The 22,151-nt window shown below is 33.3% G+C and overlaps 1 protein-coding gene across 1 annotated transcript; it reads left to right on the top strand.

Moving 5' to 3' along the window:
* The first annotated feature begins 6,028 nt into the window (after positions 1-6,028).
* Positions 6,029-21,685, top strand: Cipc (Clock interacting protein circadian). Its single transcript, XM_076128631.1, has 2 exons — positions 6,029-6,194; positions 19,514-21,685. Exons 1-2 carry the CDS (start codon positions 6,161-6,163, stop codon positions 19,861-19,863), a joined length of 384 nt encoding a protein of 127 aa, XP_075984746.1. The 5' UTR covers positions 6,029-6,160; the 3' UTR covers positions 19,864-21,685.
* Positions 21,686-22,151: the final 466 nt, after the last annotated feature.

Raw genomic sequence — 22,151 nt, forward strand, 5'->3', positions numbered from 1 at the left:
TTTACTGTGAATAGAATTAAAACTAATTCAAGACTTTGGTTTTTGACCTGCATAATTACGTTATTAATACTTAATACAGAAGTAATAGTGGTAATTATACTCAATACAGAATTAGAAATTTTAATAGTCGTTAAAACTATTGGAGTGTCTATTTTATTTTACTTTTTCTACCTTCCATTTAAAATTAGTTCATTATATCCAAACCTTATAAAAAATCTTTTTAATTCATAACTACGAGTTTTAATATAAGTTGTCAAGAATCTATCGAAATCCATATCAAATACCAGCCCGTTAAGATAGATTTACAAAATTTTCCTTTATTTTCGTATTCTCAATAAAATCGAAACTTTTGCAAATAAACCTATCTCAACATTTAAATGTAAAAATAACTCTTTTTAAATAGTGTTATTGCGTACAATAATAGCAATCAAACATTTGATAACATCTTACAGTAATAAAACTATGGAACTAATCTTTCTTTGTGCGTGCGAAATCATCACCTGCGTGAAAATTGTACAAAACACATTACGTAAAAGAAACTTTGATATTTGCTACACACATGTAGTAAAATGTGTTAGAACTCTACGATAAAATTGTGATGATAATACAAAACATACGTAGCATTAAGCCCGCTATAAATGTAGGTATAGGCACGGTGCAGGAAATATACCCGTGTACCGATATTTACTATAATATATGTATATTAGTCCCATGTAACAAGAGGCGAGCCTATTACAGGACACGTTACTAAACTCCTGGCTACTGTAGAGAAATATTTTCTCATGAATAAAAAAATCCGAATAGCACTTTGCCCGACTTGGGAATCGAACCTAAGAGCTCGTGACCAGCAGTCATTTACACTACCGTCCAGACTACAAAGGCAGTCATTACAGAATTGTGATGATCATAGCATACAGTAGGACCGTAGACATGAAACCAATAAAAGACCCGCGGCAGTTTGACAAATGAAAAGTTTTGTATCAATTGTGAAAAATATAGCTACTTAATTATAAGACTACTTCACGACAAGCTTAAAAACTGTCTAGTAAAGCTACACGTGACAAATGGAAGTCACGTACCATCAGTCAGTACCATGGTGCAGCTCCATTGTTCCACATGAACGAAAGACTAACATTGAGACCATTATTCCAAGGGAATATCATCGAAAAAAAATATTTACGATATCAGTTTTAAGGACAGTCAGGAAGACTATAAAGTTTACTGTGTTTGAAGTGTTCATTACATCATAGAAAAATCATTATACGCCAGTTAACCAGATATTAAACACTAGCTGACCCGCGCAACTTCGCTTGTGTGAGAGAATGGGTCATACTTTTCCCCGTTTTTGTAAAAAAAATACTGGTACTCTACTCCTATCGGTCGTAGCGTGATGATATATAGCGTGATGAGCCTATAGCCTTCCTCAATAAGTAGGCTATCCAACAGTAAAATAATTCTTCAATTAGCACCAGTAGTTCCTGCGTTTAGCGCGTTCAAAAAAACTCTACAATTTTATAATATTAGTATAGATTGCAAATCCTAAATCATTCCATAACACAAAAATGAACTTCAACATTTCAAACCTTCAATTCACTCCACACTAAGCCGACTTCACATCAAAGAGTACTTTTCCTGTCACGTGGATTAAGCTTCGCACGCAGATCTTACATACATACATACATACATGCATGCACACGTACTGAACGTTTTGAATATATTGTCACGCGTTGCGGCCGCACGCCCACCGCTCAGCACATTACGACTGCTTTATACATGTTGCAGTCAAAACTTATAACCAGTGAAAACTACTATTGACTAGTAAGATCAGTCAAAACTACTATTGATTAAAGTTTTAACTGAACAGTTATTGGTCAACAATTGGCTGCAAATGTTTAATCAAAAGTATTTTTGGCTGCTGTTTCAATCAAAACTACTTTTGACCAACCTGGGGGGCTATCACGTATATTTGACAACTACATAGTGTACGTCAATTTGATGGTCACTGTTCAGTATATTGCTGCTTTGACGTGACGTGTTAATCACTATAATCTAAGAGAGAAAACAATGTACAGTATAGTGGCTTTCAAATAGTTGTCCTGGCTGATCAGTCAAAAGTAGTTTTGTCAGATTTTGCTAGTCAATAGTAGTTTTGACTGGTTAAAAGTTTTGACTGCGACATATACGTTCTTCCGGGCTATACAATGAATTCCTCATTTTTCGTAATGTTTACGAAACTGACTTAAAACTTCAAGAACAAAGTCACGAGTAGCATTCGCATGTTTTGTTTTCACGTGGAACAAAAATGAGATATCGCAGTTTGGAAAATGACGACAGTTGCAATCTTTTTTTGCAACCATAGCATCTTATTTTGTTCGATATTTTTTTACCCATTACTGTCTCACTGTCAAAAACATTCTCCTGCCGAAATGAAGAAAGGGTTAGGCCCTAAGTTCCCCACGCTGGCCAAGTGCGGGTTGGGGACTACGCATACCCTCAATAAATGTCTTCTACGTTTGTATCTCTATCTCTCTTCCATGCTATGAATCCCATATGGTATTAGGGTCAGGTTTCCTTATCTTTATCCTGTACTTCGTTGTATCCTAGACATCGTCTTCGCAAACTTCACACTCACTCATGTATATGTATTACATTTATAATTATTTCTAAGAAAATAATATAAAATCGTTTACTCAGTACGATTCTTTATTGCCCTATACTACACGTGGTCACGTGGTTCTAACTGCTATCTACTCTTAATGATAATGGGAACGCGTCACAGGTATAATAATATAATTTTATCATTACCTTTCTAAATCTGGATAAGATTTTCACGTGCCTATTATTATATTGAGATAAATATAGCTATTAGTAATCAATTTATTGAATGAGAGCAGCACTTATTTATATACTCCAATTGTCTCCAATAGAAAATATCCATACACTACACACTAAATTGTATTTGGATTTAAGAAAATCTTTTTCCAGACATAGCATCAGCATTTTTCTAGTCTGTAGCTGTAATTTAAAAGCATAAGAAAACATATTTACATTTAAAAATATGTCACCTAAGCAAAATCGCGGAAAATCCATCCATTCCATTTCATCCAGGAGTACACTTCAATCAAATTACAGCCGGTGCCGGCGGGCTGGGAACAAACGAAGTTAGTCTGACCCTAATGGGAATAGGCGTGAATATGGCACGTGCCGTGTGTCTGTGTGAGTGATAACACAGACACTTTTGTTATATTGCTAGCTTCTGCTCGTGACTTTGCCTGCGTGAAGGATCAAGGGGTTAAAGTGTTAATACCGGATATAAACTATCTGTGTGCAGAATTTCATCAAAATCTGTTCAGTAGTTTGGGCATGGAAGAGTATTACACACACATAATGTCCACACAAACTTTCGAATTTGTTATATTAGTAAGATTAATTTGGATAATATATTTTTGCGTTAAAAATGCTGTTTTAATATACACAATACAACGCTGCTTTTTTTTTCAGGTATTCTATAATGTCGCCAAAAATTGGTTCAGTAGTTTTTCCTTGAAAGAGTTATAAAAAACAAACAAATACACAGACATACATCCTCACAAACATTGCTTCACGCAGATTATATTTTTCGCAGGTGTTTTGTAATGTAAGTTGTTTGTCCGTCTGCTATAGATAAAGTTATTGGGCAGGCGGCAGGCGTGTCGAGCATGTGAGTGTGTGTGTATGTGTAGATACAACGTGCGTTGTGAGTCACAAGCGCGCCCACGTTGCGCGCGCGCCGCCCGCCTCTACGTCACACACAACGTGCGCCTCACACGGATCTCAGAAACTGTGGATGTGGATATTGTATGCCAATCGATTACAAAACAACATTATTGGGTTCTTTAAGAAACAATATGTCTATAAAAAAATTATTGATTTGAACAATGATAGTTTTCAATGTATCGTTTGCCTTTTAAATGTATTGTCAAAATAATAAATAAAATATTTTATGGTGTCTTTATCTATAGAGCAATAATACTGAAATGTATTTTCACGTCATAACTCATGCTATAACCGGATCATAACATAATAAGCTACGTGAGTAAGTATGTGTAATAATAAAGCACGTTGAATGGCTTGATGGCCGACAGATAGTCGTCCCAAAACATGCAACTGCACGTGTTTCTTCATGCGCGAGGTGAGGCTCCCGGCCTGGGCTAATGTACACTGAGGGTGGACAGCTAATACGGGGTAAAACTTCCCCACAAATAGGGAGAATTTACCGACAAACGGCCGAAAGCAAAAACATCATAAAATTTTTGTTAATTGATGTTTAATGATAAATTGAATGGATATTTGAAAAGTATTTATGTTCATTTGATACACATCAAAGTAGCAAAGACAGAATGATACTTCAAATTTTTTTGAAATGTGGTAGAACTTTTCTGCTCTCGGTCTTAAAACACGTATAATTTTCCCAAGATTTCCTCTACGTAGTGTTTGTGAATCAGTTTAACATTTTACAATTTGTGTGTATACGTGACGCAATTATTTTACCTTGTCACTAAGATAATGAAATGACACACTATGTTGCGAAATTATCAATAAACGTCAAGGAAAAAACGTGAACTGCGACTAATTTAATGTCGTCATAAATAGTTGCATCTACGTAAAGGATTTTTCCTCACCCAAAATCTTAAATGTGTTACATATAAGATTTATTACGAGTAATGCATGTATGTGTGTATGTACTTACGTATATACAACATGCATTTATTATGGCTTTGATTTCTGCCTACCTCTATTTAATAAAGGCGTGATTTTAAGTATGTATGATGCATTCAATGTATAATATTTCAGAAATAGTGCAAGCCACTGATTTTTGAAATAAACGATACCTTTATATTGTCTACCAAATAATAACGTGCTATAAAAAATATTTAAATTAAACATGCTTTTTTAAATCAAGAAATTATTTATATTGCTAAACATAACACCGTGTTTTTTATTTAAATAATAGAAATGAAATGGCTGACGTATAATTCCTATATTTACTACCTTATTTTCTTTTATATATGTGGCATATCCAACGAATGATCATGGTTACAGCTTGCGGTACTAACTACATAATTGTCTCCGCTATCACCTCTTGTGTTATCAACTGCATTTTAGCTTAACGCCACGTGATTAGTTCACTGTTAGATGAAAAGACATCGCGATGTTTTCCATTTATTTCCATTAGTCAGCACTTTATGATCAAGTATTTGTATGAATGATAGCATTGAATTGAGAAGGTAAATAGTAGCTAGTAGTAGTAATTCTTTGAACTTTAGTGAACTTGTGATAAACAAATTATATTATCATACAATTTTAAAAATGTTTTATATCTATGGAATATATATTTATGAAATGAAAGATGAGAATGAGAGAGAGAGAGTGCCACTCACAAAATTTAATATTTAAACAAGAATGCTAGTAAAATTCTCAAAATTTTGGTAATTTTTATAAGCAAATATGTATGTACCTATATTGTTATAATTTTTACTTTAACTGAAAGCAAAAGCTAGAGGAATAGTTGTTTTTATTTAATTACTGACTGCAAATGATTTTGTCTGCAAAAAAGGCTCATAGCCGAAAAATCTTCTCAATTAGTCGGAAGCACTGTTATGTCTACTAGTATCGTAATTATACTTGTAGTTCAATCAGAGAAACATCATTTACATGCTGAATAATTACTGTAATTAATTGTACTTGTAACCTTTGATGCGAAAGCTGCAGACCATTGCAACAGCATGATTGATAGGATACAAAGATACTATGACTGTCGAGTTCCTATCGACTATTTATAAGTATAGTCATTGCAGTTGAATAGCGTTTAAAATTCAGTTACAGGGAAAAATAGTATATAGTATAACTATTAGGAAAATCAAGCAATTTATATTTTTACGAGATTCGTGTGCGGGTAACGTGATTCGTAGCACTACAACACATGTTGCTGTCTCGCTCGCACAGCGTCATGTCTACGCCGGTGCTACACGACCCGTATTCGATTTTCAAACAAGCCATTCCACGTTCGTCACCGAAACAGTTCGCACGCGTTCCTATCTCTCGTGCACTTCGGTAACAAATTGTTGATACAATCAACTTGTGTTTGATTAGTGAATTGAAACTGTGTTTATTTGACAACATGTGTGAAAAAAGGACCAGAAAAATCAAGAAAGGTACGTTTTACTTTTAAAAAAATATTATTTGTTATGATGCATTTTTGTTTTCTGTCATATGTGGGTGGGTAGGGGATGGGACGGCGCATTGGTGAAAATATAGATTTTTCTTCGTCGGCTTTCGATTGAGATGCATTCTGAATGAAAGTGCTTGCGATATAGACAATATTAGTCGTATATTCGTGTCAGTATTCGTGGGAACTTTGCCGCTGTATGAAATAGCTGTATCATTTCCCTAGAGAACCTAGTCTAGACTTAGTCGTTAACTAGATGGCGTGTTAGCCGTACATTAGTGCCTAGTACCGTTGTACATGATGTCTAGAAAAGTCTGCTATAGTTTTACACCAGCCGGTACCACACTCCTTTAGAACAAAACAGTTGCGATGTTGTTTTGTTTTTGTTGCAATGACATTCCAGACATTCAGAGCGTCGACGACTTTTATCATCGACTTTGTTTGAATGTGGGGTGCTCTGTTATTATTTACTAGCCATTATTTCTTATGTAATTCAAATATTTATTTACATACATACATAAATTCCCGCTTTAGACCAAAGAACGCCACAACGAAGTTATTTGGTTCACTCACATTTATAAAAATACTTATTTATTATTTTATTACGCTGGTATTGTATATTATTGAAATTTCTATGTTTTGTATCTAGTTAGTATTAGAAAGGCGAAAGACTTTTAATGCCACATTGTTTGCAAACAGCTAGTTTCTTAGTCAAAGTAGGTAGAAGGTTTTATTGAAGGTTATAATGTTCTCGGAAATACGACTTTCCTGTTCCCGAATGACAATAGAACCTGTCTTTCCTGTGTCTCAAGGTTAAGACAATACGTAATAACCGGGCCAGCTGTTCCTATTATCTAACTTTATTCTGTAACAATTGCCTATGAATAATATCCCGACATATAATATAGACAATAATATCCCGATATAACTTAACCGCCCCACTGCTGAAGTCTCTTTCTGCAATGAGGAAGGGATTAAGTCTTACTAGTCTTACTATTGGGCAAAGGGTTTCTTTCGAAAGAAAAGAAACCGTTTAGACCTTAAATGGACCACGACGGCCAAATGCTGGCTTCGTTTTACCTTTAGGACTCATTAACTTTTCTAACGAAATATGATTTCTATAGAATATATTACGCCGGCAATCAATAAGTGGAAACGGATTTATCACAATGTGTTTGAAACCTTCGTAGTGCGTGAAACTGACCTACCGCAAACCGCTTGTTTCATAATAGATTTGTTTCCGTGTTGCAAGTACTGTAGTATTAATAACAAAATGATTGTACAATACAGAATGATAACTTATAGTTTTTGTTGAAAATTCTTCTCAAAAGTTTCTTCATACCAGTTACACGGTTTATGGATAACCTATCCGACAGATAAATTGTCAGGAAATATACGAAAAATCTCTAAATATTCCATTTGATATACTAACCTATTTTTATTCAAACGTGGTAAAATCGGCAATTAGTCATCACAAAAAGTTACTCAAAAACACTGTATCGTCATTTTGACAGTTCCTACGTCACTTGACTCAAAGAAAAAGACACTTCGCTTGAATAATGACTTTTTCCCACAGTGATCGGTAACGTGTTCTGTTAAAACATTAATCTCGACAAACTACGTAGGTTGTTTTACTTAAAGCTGCCTCTAAACGGTACTTCTGTGACTAATATGATTTGACACAGACGAAAGAGCGGCTGTCGATTGCTTAATAGTACAATCAGCACTTTGTATCGATTTGACGAGGCAATACGCATTTTATATTACTTTATACATCGCTTAGAACATTCTAGAATAACTTTGATACGTTTATGAATGTTTAGTTAAATTATAACTCATCTGCGACATGACACCCACTTTTATTTGGGAAAGTTTGGCTTCATTATCAACACAGCCATAATATTTGTTTAGAAAAATACGAAAGTATTTAAACGTAATTTGTTTAGGCCGTTTTGAAGCGGAAATCTGATTCATACGATAATCTTTATCCTTTCAAAATACGAAAACAAAAGATAAGTACGAGTAGGTGCGCAATAGCACGTCAGTCGTACATTACTTACAACACAGAACATTTCTTATTCTGACACAAGAAACCCCTCCCGCATAATAAAATTGATTGCAATAACGTAGCCACAACAATACGAAGGCCTATTTGTAACTATTTTCAAACAGTAAACAATAGGAAACTTGTATGTTGGAATTCTCACCTTACTCTTAGGTTAAGCAACCTCCCTGACCAAGTCTATCACATCATTACAAAGAAATTTGGCATCTATAAACAGTCACCAAAGTCCGCTTTTGTCTTAAACACAAGACTTGAAAAACTAACGTTTTTCTGTACTCATTGTTATTATGAAAGGTATCAATTTATTTCATAACGATTTCCTCAGCAAATGTAGACGTTACGAAGACATCATCTTCTAAATGATAACACAAACACCTAACGCTTACTAAGCTCAAGTTACAATAACTTAATGATACATTCCAGACTGTCTGGATCTCAGATAACAAGTTCTTGGAAGGCTCAACCTGATAAAAGGCAATAAAAAATAACCAAAGTAAGATAAAAGAAAACTAGGAATTTTATAAATAAACCCACTACAGATGTGCTTGCAATTATTTCTTGGAAAAGATAACTTCTTATATGTGGAATATGCTGATGGTATTCCCTTATGTACATTGTTTTGATAAATCATGAAGTAAATAAACAATTCACTGATTGCTTAGCAATCATTCGGTACGGTATCTTTTGTCGCAGATAGTCCTTCAATAGGAGGCCGGTTAGCAGTATGTATTATACATAGCTGAGCGTCTTCGTGGTTCGCCAGTTAAAGCCATGTAAAAAGACTTCGGAGTTCAGAGTTTCGGGAGTCTGAATGATTTTGTCATCAGGTTCACCACTAAGAAATAGAAAGAAATAAAAACAATTAAGTAATACAGTACACTAAACTTAAACATGAAGTAACTTGAACGTGTTCAGTATACAAATCATGCGCATCCAAGCATTATATTCTAATCACGTGAAACTTTCGCACAGAGAAAGTTTTAGACCAATATCGCTAAATGAGTTAGGAGGCAAGTAAGAGCACTATCACAATTCAAATCAATATATTTTTCAGTACTTTTACAGCCAGTTTCACAACTTTTAAACTTTTCGTTAAACTCTTAAAGAAGCACTTTCGAAAAATACTCACACATTTTTCTGTTACTTTATCTATCTCGTTATCAGAAACTAACCTTAATAACTATGAAACTAAAACGAAATAACTACAATGTGTAACAGCTGACATTACATTTGCAAGTGTTCCGTCTCTCTCTTATGTATACAGTTAGACAAGGACGGATATATAACATGTGACGTGTTGACAATTCTCGTGAACCGTTTCATGTACCGGTGAACAACGGATGTCTCTCGGTTTATTGACCGGTAATAGACGTAATAGTCTTACATCCGATACTGTAGGATGCTGTTCCGTACTATTCTAGCGCAGATGATAGAAAGACTATTCTGAGAATAGCTTTGTTGAGTTGCTATAGGCAATTTTAGAAAATAATTATATATTAGGATCCCTTTAGTCCTTATTATAATTTATAACATTTTAGCCAAAATGGCCTTCTCCTGTATTTGTACAGGTCTACGAATTCAAAGGTCTAGTATATTTATTTATCATGTGACAATGCACTTTTAAGTAGTAAAAGATTTTTTTTATACAACCAGTAGTTTTGAAGAATGAACCGTGGGGTACAGACAAAAAAAAACGGGTTCTCTCTTTATTACCACTATAATCGGATTTTGAATAGTCTAGTCGAAAACTACATCGAAAGTGTGGTACAAAATGTCGCCAATCAAAATACTGACGTCTAAAAATCCAACTTATAAGCATCATCAGTGTACAAAACATTAAACTTCACATACAAATAAATAAATAAAAAAGAGACATGTGTATGCAAGGAACTTTGGAACTACATATAAATAAATTAGATGCACGTCAGTAATCAAATTAACACGTTTCTTTAGTCCTCCAGCAATAAGGATGTTAGCACATATGTACGACTTACGTCGATTTTCTGTATTGTTGACAAACAAGTCTTCACGTTGCATTGTTAATTAATCTATTTGTATAGGAAAACTTGTTAACTGTTATAGTACTTAAAATGTCCCATCCGGAGTTCAAGACTGAAGATAGATTGAAAGCTTACAATGCAAACAGATAACTTTTCAACGATATATGTATTAGAAAATATTATTACTTGCGACTATTAAAAGGCGAGATTGAATGTAACATACAATATATTTATCACTTGATGTAACAATGAAAGAAATATCGTAATAAAACCAAGCAATCCTTTTAAATATATTGAAGAGATATCTTAAGCCCGGATTTTTATAAGCCAAATCAAAATTTTAAGTTAGAGAGATATTCAAAGAAGAAGGGTAGATATTGTCAGTTGTCAAATTATTATTTATTCTTTTACAATCTGTCGTCATCTTGTCGATAATCAAAAACGTGTTAAAAAATTAAAATGACTGCCTTACGCGTGTCGCTTTAACTGTATACAAAAGTAGCACAAACGAACGTAAAAATTGTATAAAAATTACATATTTTATGTAAACAAGGTGAATGTTTTGTATAATACGTATAGAATAATGTATTATTATCTGTTTCTCAAGATCGACAATAACAAACCAATGTCAGTTATTGTTTAATAGTTAGACGACGAGTTAAATAACATCGAGTCCTTTACAATAACATAACGTCCTGCGTGTCATGAGCCAGTAATCAGTAATATATTATAAAATATATTTATTCTTCATTTTAGTAAAACCAGTACAACTATACCAAAAATATTAGAAGAAAATGTGAAAGGATTTTTTGATGATTTCTATCTTTTAATCAGTCGTAATTCGTAAAATTAATTAGTTCTTATAGAATCCGCCAGGGGCGCTGTATGACACATACACATTTTTTTGACCTGGCTAAGTGGTGACTAAAAATTACCTAATCTGACAACTAAAACCTCAGACCTTTCAACCAAATGACGTCCCGTTGCGTTTAGAATTTGCTAATATAATGTACTAATATATACCTATTGTTAGAAATAACTGAAATGAGGCCAAACTATGGTCCACATAACAAATAATGGTTGGTATTCCCCTCTGTTTTCCTTGGTTAATACGTCACGCTTATCAAAAATGGACATTGGCTAAAATGTAGTATTTGTTCAGTCCAACGTGACACGCAATACGTTGATTGAAACGTGTTCAAAAGTGCGTTTTAGATTTTTTATTATTTAGAAAAAACGAAGTCCTATATCATATGATTATCAATAAAAATATTGCAACGTAATTATTACGTTGCAATATTTTTGACTTGTCCGTTAGTATCTTGCCTACATATGTATTTACAACCAAGAAAATTTAACTCGGTTTAATACATTTTAACGGCTGAACCAATGTAGATAAAATTTACCAAGAAAAGACTTTATACGTGTATTTTGGGTGAACATTGGTTATTTTTAATAAACATATTAATTTACTTAAATAAACAATATTCAAAAATGTCGAAACCGCAGGCATACGTATTAAACCTTTTATTTACTGTTAGTAAAGCACTCGAAACTAAATTGGTGATGTCTTCAAAAACGTTCCAATATTAGGTTGGTACGCAATACATTCTTACTCATACTCTATTTTTGTTCCTACAACATATTAGTCACTCACAATCGACCTAGTTCCTAATCAACTACCTGTGCAGATAAACAAACACACACGTCTTCAGGGTTAATACACTAAAAAATACATAATATAGATGTATTGTTCAACGCAAAAATAAGAAAGATAATATAGGGCAATACCTGACCAGCGTGACTCCGCTTGCGTAAGATAAATCATTCCTATTTCAATAATTTTAGAGTTGATTTTTGGAAACAATTAAATACATTTTAGAAGCTCTTATTTGATTCTGGGTCTTCAACTATCTCCATACAACATTTTATCAAAATACGTTTTTAACGTAAATAACTAAGGATCGATACTCACAAACTTTCCCGTCTACGATTTTCGTAGGAAGCCTAAGTAAATAAGCATGTCATCATTTATTTTGATTGCACTATCAAACATACTAAAATATCCTCTTGAAACAATGGAATAAGATAACAGGATAGCAATAGGCCAATCACAATAGGTATTATACTGATTATAATGGTTTTAATTCATAATATTTGGTTGCATAGTTATGTTTATTTATTTTGAAACTTCATTCACGTGGGGTTCAACCTGAAAAGAGGTTACATTCAAGACTGAAACAATGCGTTTATTTACATAAGTATAGTACAAGATATAAAGCATGTTCATTTTTCAGGAATTATAGATATCATTCACACTCACATTACTAGGTAATCCGCATGGTTAGATTTACGTGAATCCACGAATTCAAATTTTTTACCGTCACTTTTCTGAATGTAACGCTTTCATGGCTAAATCCCTGAACAAATTTTGATGGAATTTAGCAATGAGATAGTCAAAGACCCAGGCTCAGATATAAGTTACACTTATTTCAATTTCTTTGCAAAAATTCACATCAATCTTTATTTTATGTTAGCAAATATATTATCTGCGGCTTATTGTTAGTGGTAGCCGTAAAATTTTTTAGGTACCTATATTGTTATATTTCAGCAACATTACATAAGGTTTATAACAATACATTATTCATTGTCGCGTGATTGTGATAACCTGATGGTTTGTTGTCATGACCCACGGCTCTTCTTATTATAGCTGTGACAGTTTAGCAACAATTCGGGACTCTAAACAAAAATAAATTAATTAAAAAACAAGATATCGCAAATCATATTAGCATTTATTTTAACGAAACCTTTTGCCCACGTTTCTCCGGGATTTAAGATATTAGTGTGCTAGATTTACCCCCGGTTTCTGAGTATATTTATTGGTAGTTTATCTATTTAAACTGTCATTCATATATGATCTTAAACGCTATTGAATAGATAAACTACCGCTAAATGTACCTCAGAAACCGGGGGTCAGTAGTTTAGCTGTTAAACGTTACAAATAGACCTTACTATACTTATCTCCCACTTTTATATCATACATAGTAAGGATATTCTTTCTAAGATTTTAGTGTTTGTTTGTTTATAGCGTAGAATAATGGTATTATTAATTCCATTGTGTTCTTGCGACATTCCTTGTTAGTTTCCCACGATTTGTTTATAAACAACGATACAGGACAATGCACCGTGCAATCTCAGTTTGCTATATTAGACTGAGAAACTATTATAAATAGCAGAATCTTACAGGAACCGTATTTTGACACACTAAGCCCCGGTTTTATAACTTCTGAATAAGCATGTGTTAATTTATCAGGTGAAATTTTGATAGTAGTTGTTTTCGTACAATTGTTGGATAGACTGGTTTCTTCATAAGTCATGAAACTCGCTTTAGAGATTTCGATAACTCACAAGTTAAAAGAGAAAAGAAAAGCGCTATGGGATTTGCGTAGGTCTAGCTTTTCCATGAAAATAAGATCTGTATTCAACTTGGAGTAGGTACGGCCCAGTTAAACGTTTTATAAAGAACTGTATCTAGAAGCATTCGATGATCGATAGTGTGATAGTTCAAATGATATTGAAGTCTATCTATTGACTACCTTTGTGGGTACGTGATTACGTCATTAAACTGGTTAGTTGTATCAAAAAAGGTGTATCATCTGAGTCCAAAATTTCGTACTTTGATCTTTTGTTCGTTGTTAAATTAGTATACTTTTTTATACACGTGCCAGCTTTTGATAGAATCATTTTGCTATTTATTATCTATCTCAAAGTAATGTTACCTACAGAAAAATATGTCTTACATAACCATTGAAACTACAAAAAGATGCGCAAGTCCAAAATTTGGTACATTCACTTTTGTACATAATAATATTAAAATTTGCATACGTTTTGCCAATTTCGAAATGAAAGCCTTTGTTATTTCTTAAATTTATTAATATTCGATGTATTTTACGCTCAATAAATACAAAAAGTAAGCCAACGTAAGTTCTTGTGTCAGTTTTAAAAGTCAAAGTTCATCGATTGTTCTTTCAGTTTTTGTTTCATTGTACGAATTCGATTAAATTCAATATCTACCTATCAACGTTGTGACTAACTTACTTAATATAACTTGTTAAGTCATTACCTTATTGTTATTTTTAGAGTATATTTGTGTTGTGTTGTTAATATACTGGCAAATTTTACCTCAATATTACTAATAAATTTTTCTTAGTTACCACGTAATTTTTGTAAAACGTTTTCATACGTTTTAGGGTCAGTTTCGCAGAATATGAATAAGTGTCAGCTAATACTTCTGCTCAATAAAATGACGGCAAATGCTTAAAACAACTGTCAATAATCTGTCTGATAAACTATCTGAAACTTATCCAGAACTGGTGAAACTGGCCTTTAATATGAGTGATCTCCATTGTCCACATTATTAAGGACAGTAGTTTAGTTAACGCTTTCTTTTATATCAATACGTTCCGTCATATTTGTTTGCAATATACTGCTTGTTTAATGATTGTAGGTGGCAATGCCCTTTCATATTTATAATAATTATTTTTATACGATGTCGCAAATGACGTGTCCTATCTACTGTCTACAAACATTACATGCGACATAATGAATCATAATTTATAGTTATGTATCAATGAAAATGAGTCTCGTTCAATGATTTTAATCTGCAACTTTCTATTACTTTTAGTTTTAGAAGTGAAATTATTAATTTATTTGCTAGCTCCCGCTGCTCTAGTTAACTAAACTAAAATAAAACAGAATAAAGAACTTTAAATCAGTAAAAGATTTTAAGCCGATCTGCTAGTTCCTTAGCTTTCAAAAAATCTCTTTTTTTCTCGATATAAACTGTATGGAAGCTATGTTATTCAAAAGTAGCATAAATAAATAAATATAATACGAAAGTTAACTCTACATCGTAACCATAGGACAGACACGGCTTAGTTTTCTTTACCCAGCCAGAGACAATACTCCCACACAGCACGCGTTCCACCATGTGACAGTCTGCACCACAGACAATAAACATAATCAATTATAATTAAAACAATATAAGTCCATGCTTTTAATTCAATACTTTCAAGTCATTGTTGAAATAGGTGCTACATTTTTATTTAATAACAATGTAAAAAAATATTTGATAATGGAGGCCAATACTCTTTGCAAGATTTCACGAAACACAAAATGTTTTTCTATTCACCCCAGATATTATCAAATGGGTGTGTGATATATGAATTATTTCAAGTTTACATGAATGATTCAGCGGCCATCGCGACATTGTAGTTACAAACGAAAAGCTTATCTAGTCAACAGTCAAATAAATTGTTTTACTATCTTTTTACAAACCAATGAAACCTTTGCAGTATATTAGTGCCCGCATCGAATTAATTCAAATAAAGTAATTACCGATCATTTGCATTTAATTAGTTTGCATGATTCATTCCTTAAATTCGAAGTGGTTTATTTTTTATGGTCTATGGTTTTACTTTAACTTTTGACTTCAAAAAAGGAGGAGGTTCTCAATTCGACTATATGTTTTTTTTACGAAGTTGTAGTCTAATGAGAATAGAGTTACGGTTATTTGTGCTATTTAGTATTAAGCAACCGTATGGTAATCAATATAGCGGTTTAAGAAAAGCAAATAGTCTCCTGTAATAAATACATATTGTTAGCATGTTAGTATTGTATAAGAACCACGTGAAAATTTTGGCCTTATCACACATTAGTATTTATTTATTCGTAATTGACTTCGCTGTAGTTTATCGAGGTGGAATGCAAAGTACAGGGTTGTGTAGAGACTGTTTGTCTAGTATAACTTTTGTTGATGTTTGATAAAAAAAAACGTTGTTTTGGTAGGAATATTAGAATATTATTAGAGTTTAATTGAAGTAGCTGACTTCTCTTCTAGGATCTGCCTTAATAAAAGTGGCGTTCATTCTTTCGAGTAAGGACACGCAAAAAACAGACGGATCGCAGACTAGATAATACCTGGTTTAGTCCCATCGACACAAAATAAGTTAAATTCGATCAAAGTTTTTAATACCATGGAGTAAAATATTTGTAAGAACCTCAGCACGGACGCTACAAGCGATTGTCTGGCCTTCGAGATATTCGCGCAATGCTTTTTTAATCGTGATATTGTTATTACGATCCGCAAAGGGCAATGACACAGCAACTTCAACTTAGAATGTACCGAGCGTTCTAGAATTGATAGAGAATACAGCCAGAAATAAAAAAGGAGAAAAATTAATGTCATTTATTGTCATATTTAAGAAATCGTGCTTGTCAATACTTAGTATTAACTAATAAAGCGATTCTCTACTACATTTGACTATCGACAAGCTTTCAAGTACTTTTGTATAAAAGATGGACCAGCGCCTCTAGCGAGGGCCGTACGAACTATTTCTGCAGCAAATTTTAAATGTTAAACTCCCGTTACTCGATAGTACCGACTGTAGAGTATCACAGTACTGTAATATCACATGTTTTCTACATACTCTGAAGATTGCCAACGTGAGTTTGCAACGAGAGAAAATCACATTTATAATAAGTAGGACAAAGTTCAAAATACATTGCTTAGATATTACTCTGTTATTATTGGCAACCATAGGTGCGCGGGTGAAAGTTCATTAACCTACAGCGTGGTGACGTCACAGCGCCTCACGTGGTACCGCCTCGCTTTGTTAAGCGAGTAACCGTTATAGGAACAAATGACTACACATTCTGTATCTCAATTTGAGGGGGACACGTGCGATTTGATTTTGTAATTTTTGTTTTTTGAAAAAATAAATCGTAAAATTTCGATAAGAGTCGTATAATTTTTATCTGTGTGAAGTTTTTTGAAATGCATAAGGAGAAAAATAAATTTTCATTTCAGACAATACTAGTTTTTCTTCATTTATAAATGTAAAAAGAATAGTAATTTGTTTAAATATGTGCTTAGAGATATTATGTAGGTACTAAGTTGATTTATCGTGACATCTACAATTTATTGTTTAACGTGTAATATTTAAAATTTATTTAAATACTCGCCTATCAGTGCTATTTTAAATTTAAAATTATTCTGCGCAGTAGCCTTTGTTACGTTTCGATTTGCATAGATGTAACTGTACACAGATTAAATATTAAGAAGGTCAGGAATATTGAGCAATTTCCTGTGACTATAATCAATAGACAAAATAAGCTTCGATTTTTAAAAATCGTGGAATCAGCAGCCTAGATTTTTTTTATATGGAACGCTTACAATAAGTAATTATGATGTAATCAAAAAATTAGGTAATTGTGTACGTATTACATCATTTAAAGTATCCATAGGTATATTTTACACGTGGTACCGTGTAATGACAAACACTGTTTTATTTATAGCTGTAGTAACTCACTGATAACGATGCTAAACGAAAACACGTAACACTATCTGATATAAACGTATTTTGAGGAAATATCTTGTAGAGATAAAAACAGGTGTTACTGTAAATTGGATCACTGAATTACCTAACTTTGCAAATAATGCAATGTCATCAATATCAAACTCTAAGAACAAACTAAAAGTGAATGGTTATTCTGAGCTAATGAAAAGTTGTCAAGTTTCAAGGAAAAGTGAAGGGTAACACTTCGTTGGAAAACAAAGATAGATGCATGATGTCTATGAGTTCAGATAAAGTATTGGATAATATTGTATTATGTTAGATTTAGGCCGCAAATTACGCGAAGCTAATGTTTGTTTTTATGTTCTTAGCATTTTTTTATTTAAAGAGCTACAAATCCACTAATTAAATATCACTAGTGAAAAACAAACGATCTAAATTCGCCAACCGGCTTAATCAGAGCGATAAAAAAGTGATGTCAAGAAACCCATAATTTTGGCGCATGTTGGTCAACGTGACTGTTCTAATTCAGCCAAACATCCCGGGGTGTTGCACACCACTAGTTCCCGAACATTGTCACGTTTCTAAGAGTGCATTCGAAACCTTGCATCTGCAATATTAAAATTTTCTCATCCACGCGGCGCCCGTCACGTGGCGTTAACACGCGCATCGCTGTTTTTGTTGGCGGGTTTTTGAACGCACGCAGTGCAGTAACGTGACTTACCGCACTTGAGCATTGTTCAAACGGATTGCCTTTTTATGCTGAACAATCGCGGGCTTCGGTTTCATGAAGCCCTTATCCCTTGTATGTACTTTCAGTTAAAATAATGATATATCAACAAAGTTTCTTTTGTTCTTCAAAAGCTGTTGAACGTGTATTGAAAGAGTTGACCTATTTAAATGTCCTTCCAAATTTTATGAATACGTTGCTTTATCTCTGCGGAATGCGGTTTATGTGAATAAATTGCTATGATAATATAACGGACCAAGTTCCGTTAGAATTTGTAAAGGAGTTTTTTAAAACACTTCGCTTCCAGTCGAAATCTTTTGAAATTAATCTTTCAAGAATAAACTTTGTTCGAGTTAAAAAAGTATCAAGGAATGAATGGCCGTGATCGTATTCTTTCTTTTTAATCCAAAAAGTTGTAAACAAAAAAGTTTTCTCCATTCGAAAAGTCCATTTAGAGTTGTTTGTTTTTAAACCGGGGCGAGTCAGACAGTCTATATTTAAAATCCATTGTGTTTAAGTGAGGTGGCTGTACAAATACCTACCTACATGTGAATTAAAATGGCCGTAGAATTATCCGCCGTTCTTGTGTGGATGTGGTTGTTTCACTTGAACGAGTGGGTCAAGGCACTCGACTGCATCCTGCATGCTTCGCACACTGCACTTCGAATACATTAGTTTTATAAATATGCAGTTTCAAAAAGGACTTATAGCAAATTACGAAGATATTAGACTTGTAACCTTTTCGAAATGGTGTACGTTTATGTGTTTGTAATTTGAGATATGCCCTTTTAGAACTGCGTACCTATACTCAAATGTGCCTTTTGTGGTATTGAACGGATATGAACTATGTAGTTAGGTATATGTTTAACGAATTTAAGCGGTTATCTTTTTCCCAGTAAATGATGCACGTGTCCGTGTATGTTGTCGCGGTCCTACATAAAGTTTGTTCACCGCTTAGCGGGAAAAGCGTGTGAATAATATATTATTATGAATAATGCTTTTGTGCCAATGTTTTAAAAGTGTTTATCACACATTCTCTCTAAAATTAACTTTTCTACAAAAAATCTTTTTTGAGGAACTTGATTTAATAATAATCTCTAGCTAGTCTTTAGTTTCGCTTAACCATTTACTTATCTATGTTCTCTATCTTTGCAGGTTCTCACCTTACCCGTCTGCGGGAAGCAAGGCGCTTGCAGCGACTGCAGCGGCTCACATCGCCTTCAACCAGCGATGAAAGCAACACAGTCCCTTGCCCGCCCACCGTGAACCAGAGCGCACAGAACCAAGTCATCCTCGAACTCGCATGGAAAACAGTCGCGCTCATGCACAAGAACAGACTCATCCAACAGAAAATCATCGCATTAAAAAAGGAAACGTCAGAATTTGTAGCAGCCGTCATGAACGATCCTGAGAACAAGAGACGCTATGTCGAATACACTCGCATCTATGGACCCCCAGAAACTGACGTACTTCTCCACCCACGGAAAATAGAACCCAATGTATAATTTTTGACATTTCTTTGAGCGAATGAATGAGTTGTTATTTTATTTTGTGCCTGTATCAATGCGCTGAACGAATGATTGTGCGTTACTTAAACTTGTTGTTGTTAAGTTATTTAGCGTTTTATCTTTACTTATAGACCTTGTATACCTGTGAGTATATGTCTGAAGACATTAATTATAAATGTGATCAAATTTATTTAAGAGTCGATGTTTATGTAGCTACGTGGTACCACTCTAGTGATTTTCGTTCAGAAATTATTTCAAAAGTAGCAGTTTTAGATTTTCAAAAGTGTTTCACGATTAGTATGTTCACTTCTGTCAGCAATAATGAATATAATGCAGTGTCTTAAGAAAAAACGTTGTGGCTAAATAATAACTTCTTGTTGTTATAGAAGTAAGCTAAAGAGGTTGTAAGTAAGAGGCTGTTTATGTATTAAGGTAGCAATCTTCGTACCATAGTTCGTTTTTTTAAAGTAGAATATCGATAAAATTTCTTGGTCAGTGAGGTGTTATATGCAGCTAGGGACTTTTGGAAACATCTATAGACTTAAGCCACTGTTTTGTTTCTACTTATTTCCCGGTATAAAGGTTAATGACCTCATTGACCGATCGCTAAAGTTTAAACGATCTCAAGATGCTTCCGTATCTATTGAGTTATTTCATAATTGCACAAAATTCGTAATTGAATCAATTTTAAAATTAACTGTCAAATAAGACTTACTTATTGGATTAACTTGTAAAACTTTGTGGTACGAAGACTCGAAAGAAAAGGTTTTCAAAAAATACTCTTAGCACGTAATTTTAGTTTAGTTTTTAAAAATAATTTCAACTATTTTCACTATGTATTCGTTGTGCGTTACACTTATGTAATTGGACCAAGTACTTTTTCATTCAAAATTTCGAATCATTAGTATTTAAAATCATTGTTTGTGTCCCGAATGTTTGGTATCGATACCACCGAAAATTGTGAATGTCCTAAATGTGAAAAATATTGTTATAATATTCTCGAAACTAAAGTACTGAATTACAAGTATTGATAAACTAGCCTCAAAAGCATGTGATGTCATTGTAATCATAAAATATTGCTACCGCCATCTAGTGACGAGTAGCAACAACTGATTACTTGGTTCAGTTATAAGCACATTGTGTAGAGCAAGCCTTAATCTAGATTGCATTTAATAGAAATTAGTTATTCAAGAATGCACAGATCTACCAAACACTGTGTTCATTTTAAATGTACGTATTTATGCTGATTTCAGTATATTAATCACAAAAACATTACTATAAGTATTACAAGTGAAATGTTTTTTTTATCTTTGTATAATTTTGTTGGTGCCTTGTAGGTGCGTACTAAAGTGTTAACGTGTGGTTCAATCTACCTGATGTTTGTGAAATGCTTTACCAACTTGAATAAAACGGGGTTCGGAGTAATTAAATTATATTTATTAGTGACAGACATTGTTAGTGATTATTATTACTGCACTTGAATATCTGTGTTTGAAGAAAAAATATTATCTTGACTACTTCGAACCCTAGAATAAACCTTAAGATATAGTGTGAACTATAGTTTACGAGTATTTCCTAAATATTTCCAATCATTTAGTTTGAACTAGGTAGACGGTTCAAAATTTGTAGGGAGTGTAAAATTTAAAAAATCGTGAGTCTTTTCGACGAGTATTAAACGTCTAAATTAAGTTAATTATTTATAATTTATTGCACAAGACTCCCTGTGTAAGTTTAATTGATGTAACCTACGCTTAAAATCTTGGCTTTTGTGGTTTACTTAGATATAAGGCAATTTTGAAAAATACACTAGTCTCTCGAATTTTCTTTGTTTTCTTTCCTTTAACCCTTAAATGCAACATCGAGTCTGCTACGATTATTCGAAGTATTATTTGTCAGATGCAAAAAAGTAAGTATTATAATCTTTATGACCATCTGGTACATAACTACGAACACCTATCTAGTGACTGCGAGAAGCAAAGTATAACTGCCGTTTAATAGATTTGAGGTTCGATTCCCAATTTATAAAATGTTGTTAATTTTGGCAAATTGGGATAGCCCGTTTACAGTATAATATATTAGAGGCCAGTTTCAGTTCATAAGATTAAGTAGCGGATAGTTGTATAGTTAATCTGATAGATGAAGTAACAGGCAATTTATGAAATAATCTGTCTATATTCCTCTTGATTAACAAACTGGTACTTATTTAGCAGTGGTGAAACTGACCATAAATAAACGTAGTTACGTCGATGTAACTACGATACCATTTTAGTATTCAGTTGTTTATT

This window comes from Anticarsia gemmatalis, chromosome 21, assembly GCF_050436995.1.
Source record: "Anticarsia gemmatalis isolate Benzon Research Colony breed Stoneville strain chromosome 21, ilAntGemm2 primary, whole genome shotgun sequence".
NCBI classification, from domain to species: Eukaryota; Metazoa; Arthropoda; class Insecta; order Lepidoptera; family Erebidae; genus Anticarsia; species Anticarsia gemmatalis.

Bases quoted from the DNA above. Each gene is read 5' to 3' on its own strand.
- Cipc (XM_076128631.1), top strand. From the start codon at position 6,161: ATGTGTGAAAAAAGGACCAGAAAAATCAAGAAAG. The intron at 6,195-19,513 runs GTACGTTTTACT...CTATCTTTGCAG, and splicing joins GACCAGAAAAATCAAGAAAG to GTTCTCACCTTACCCGTCTG.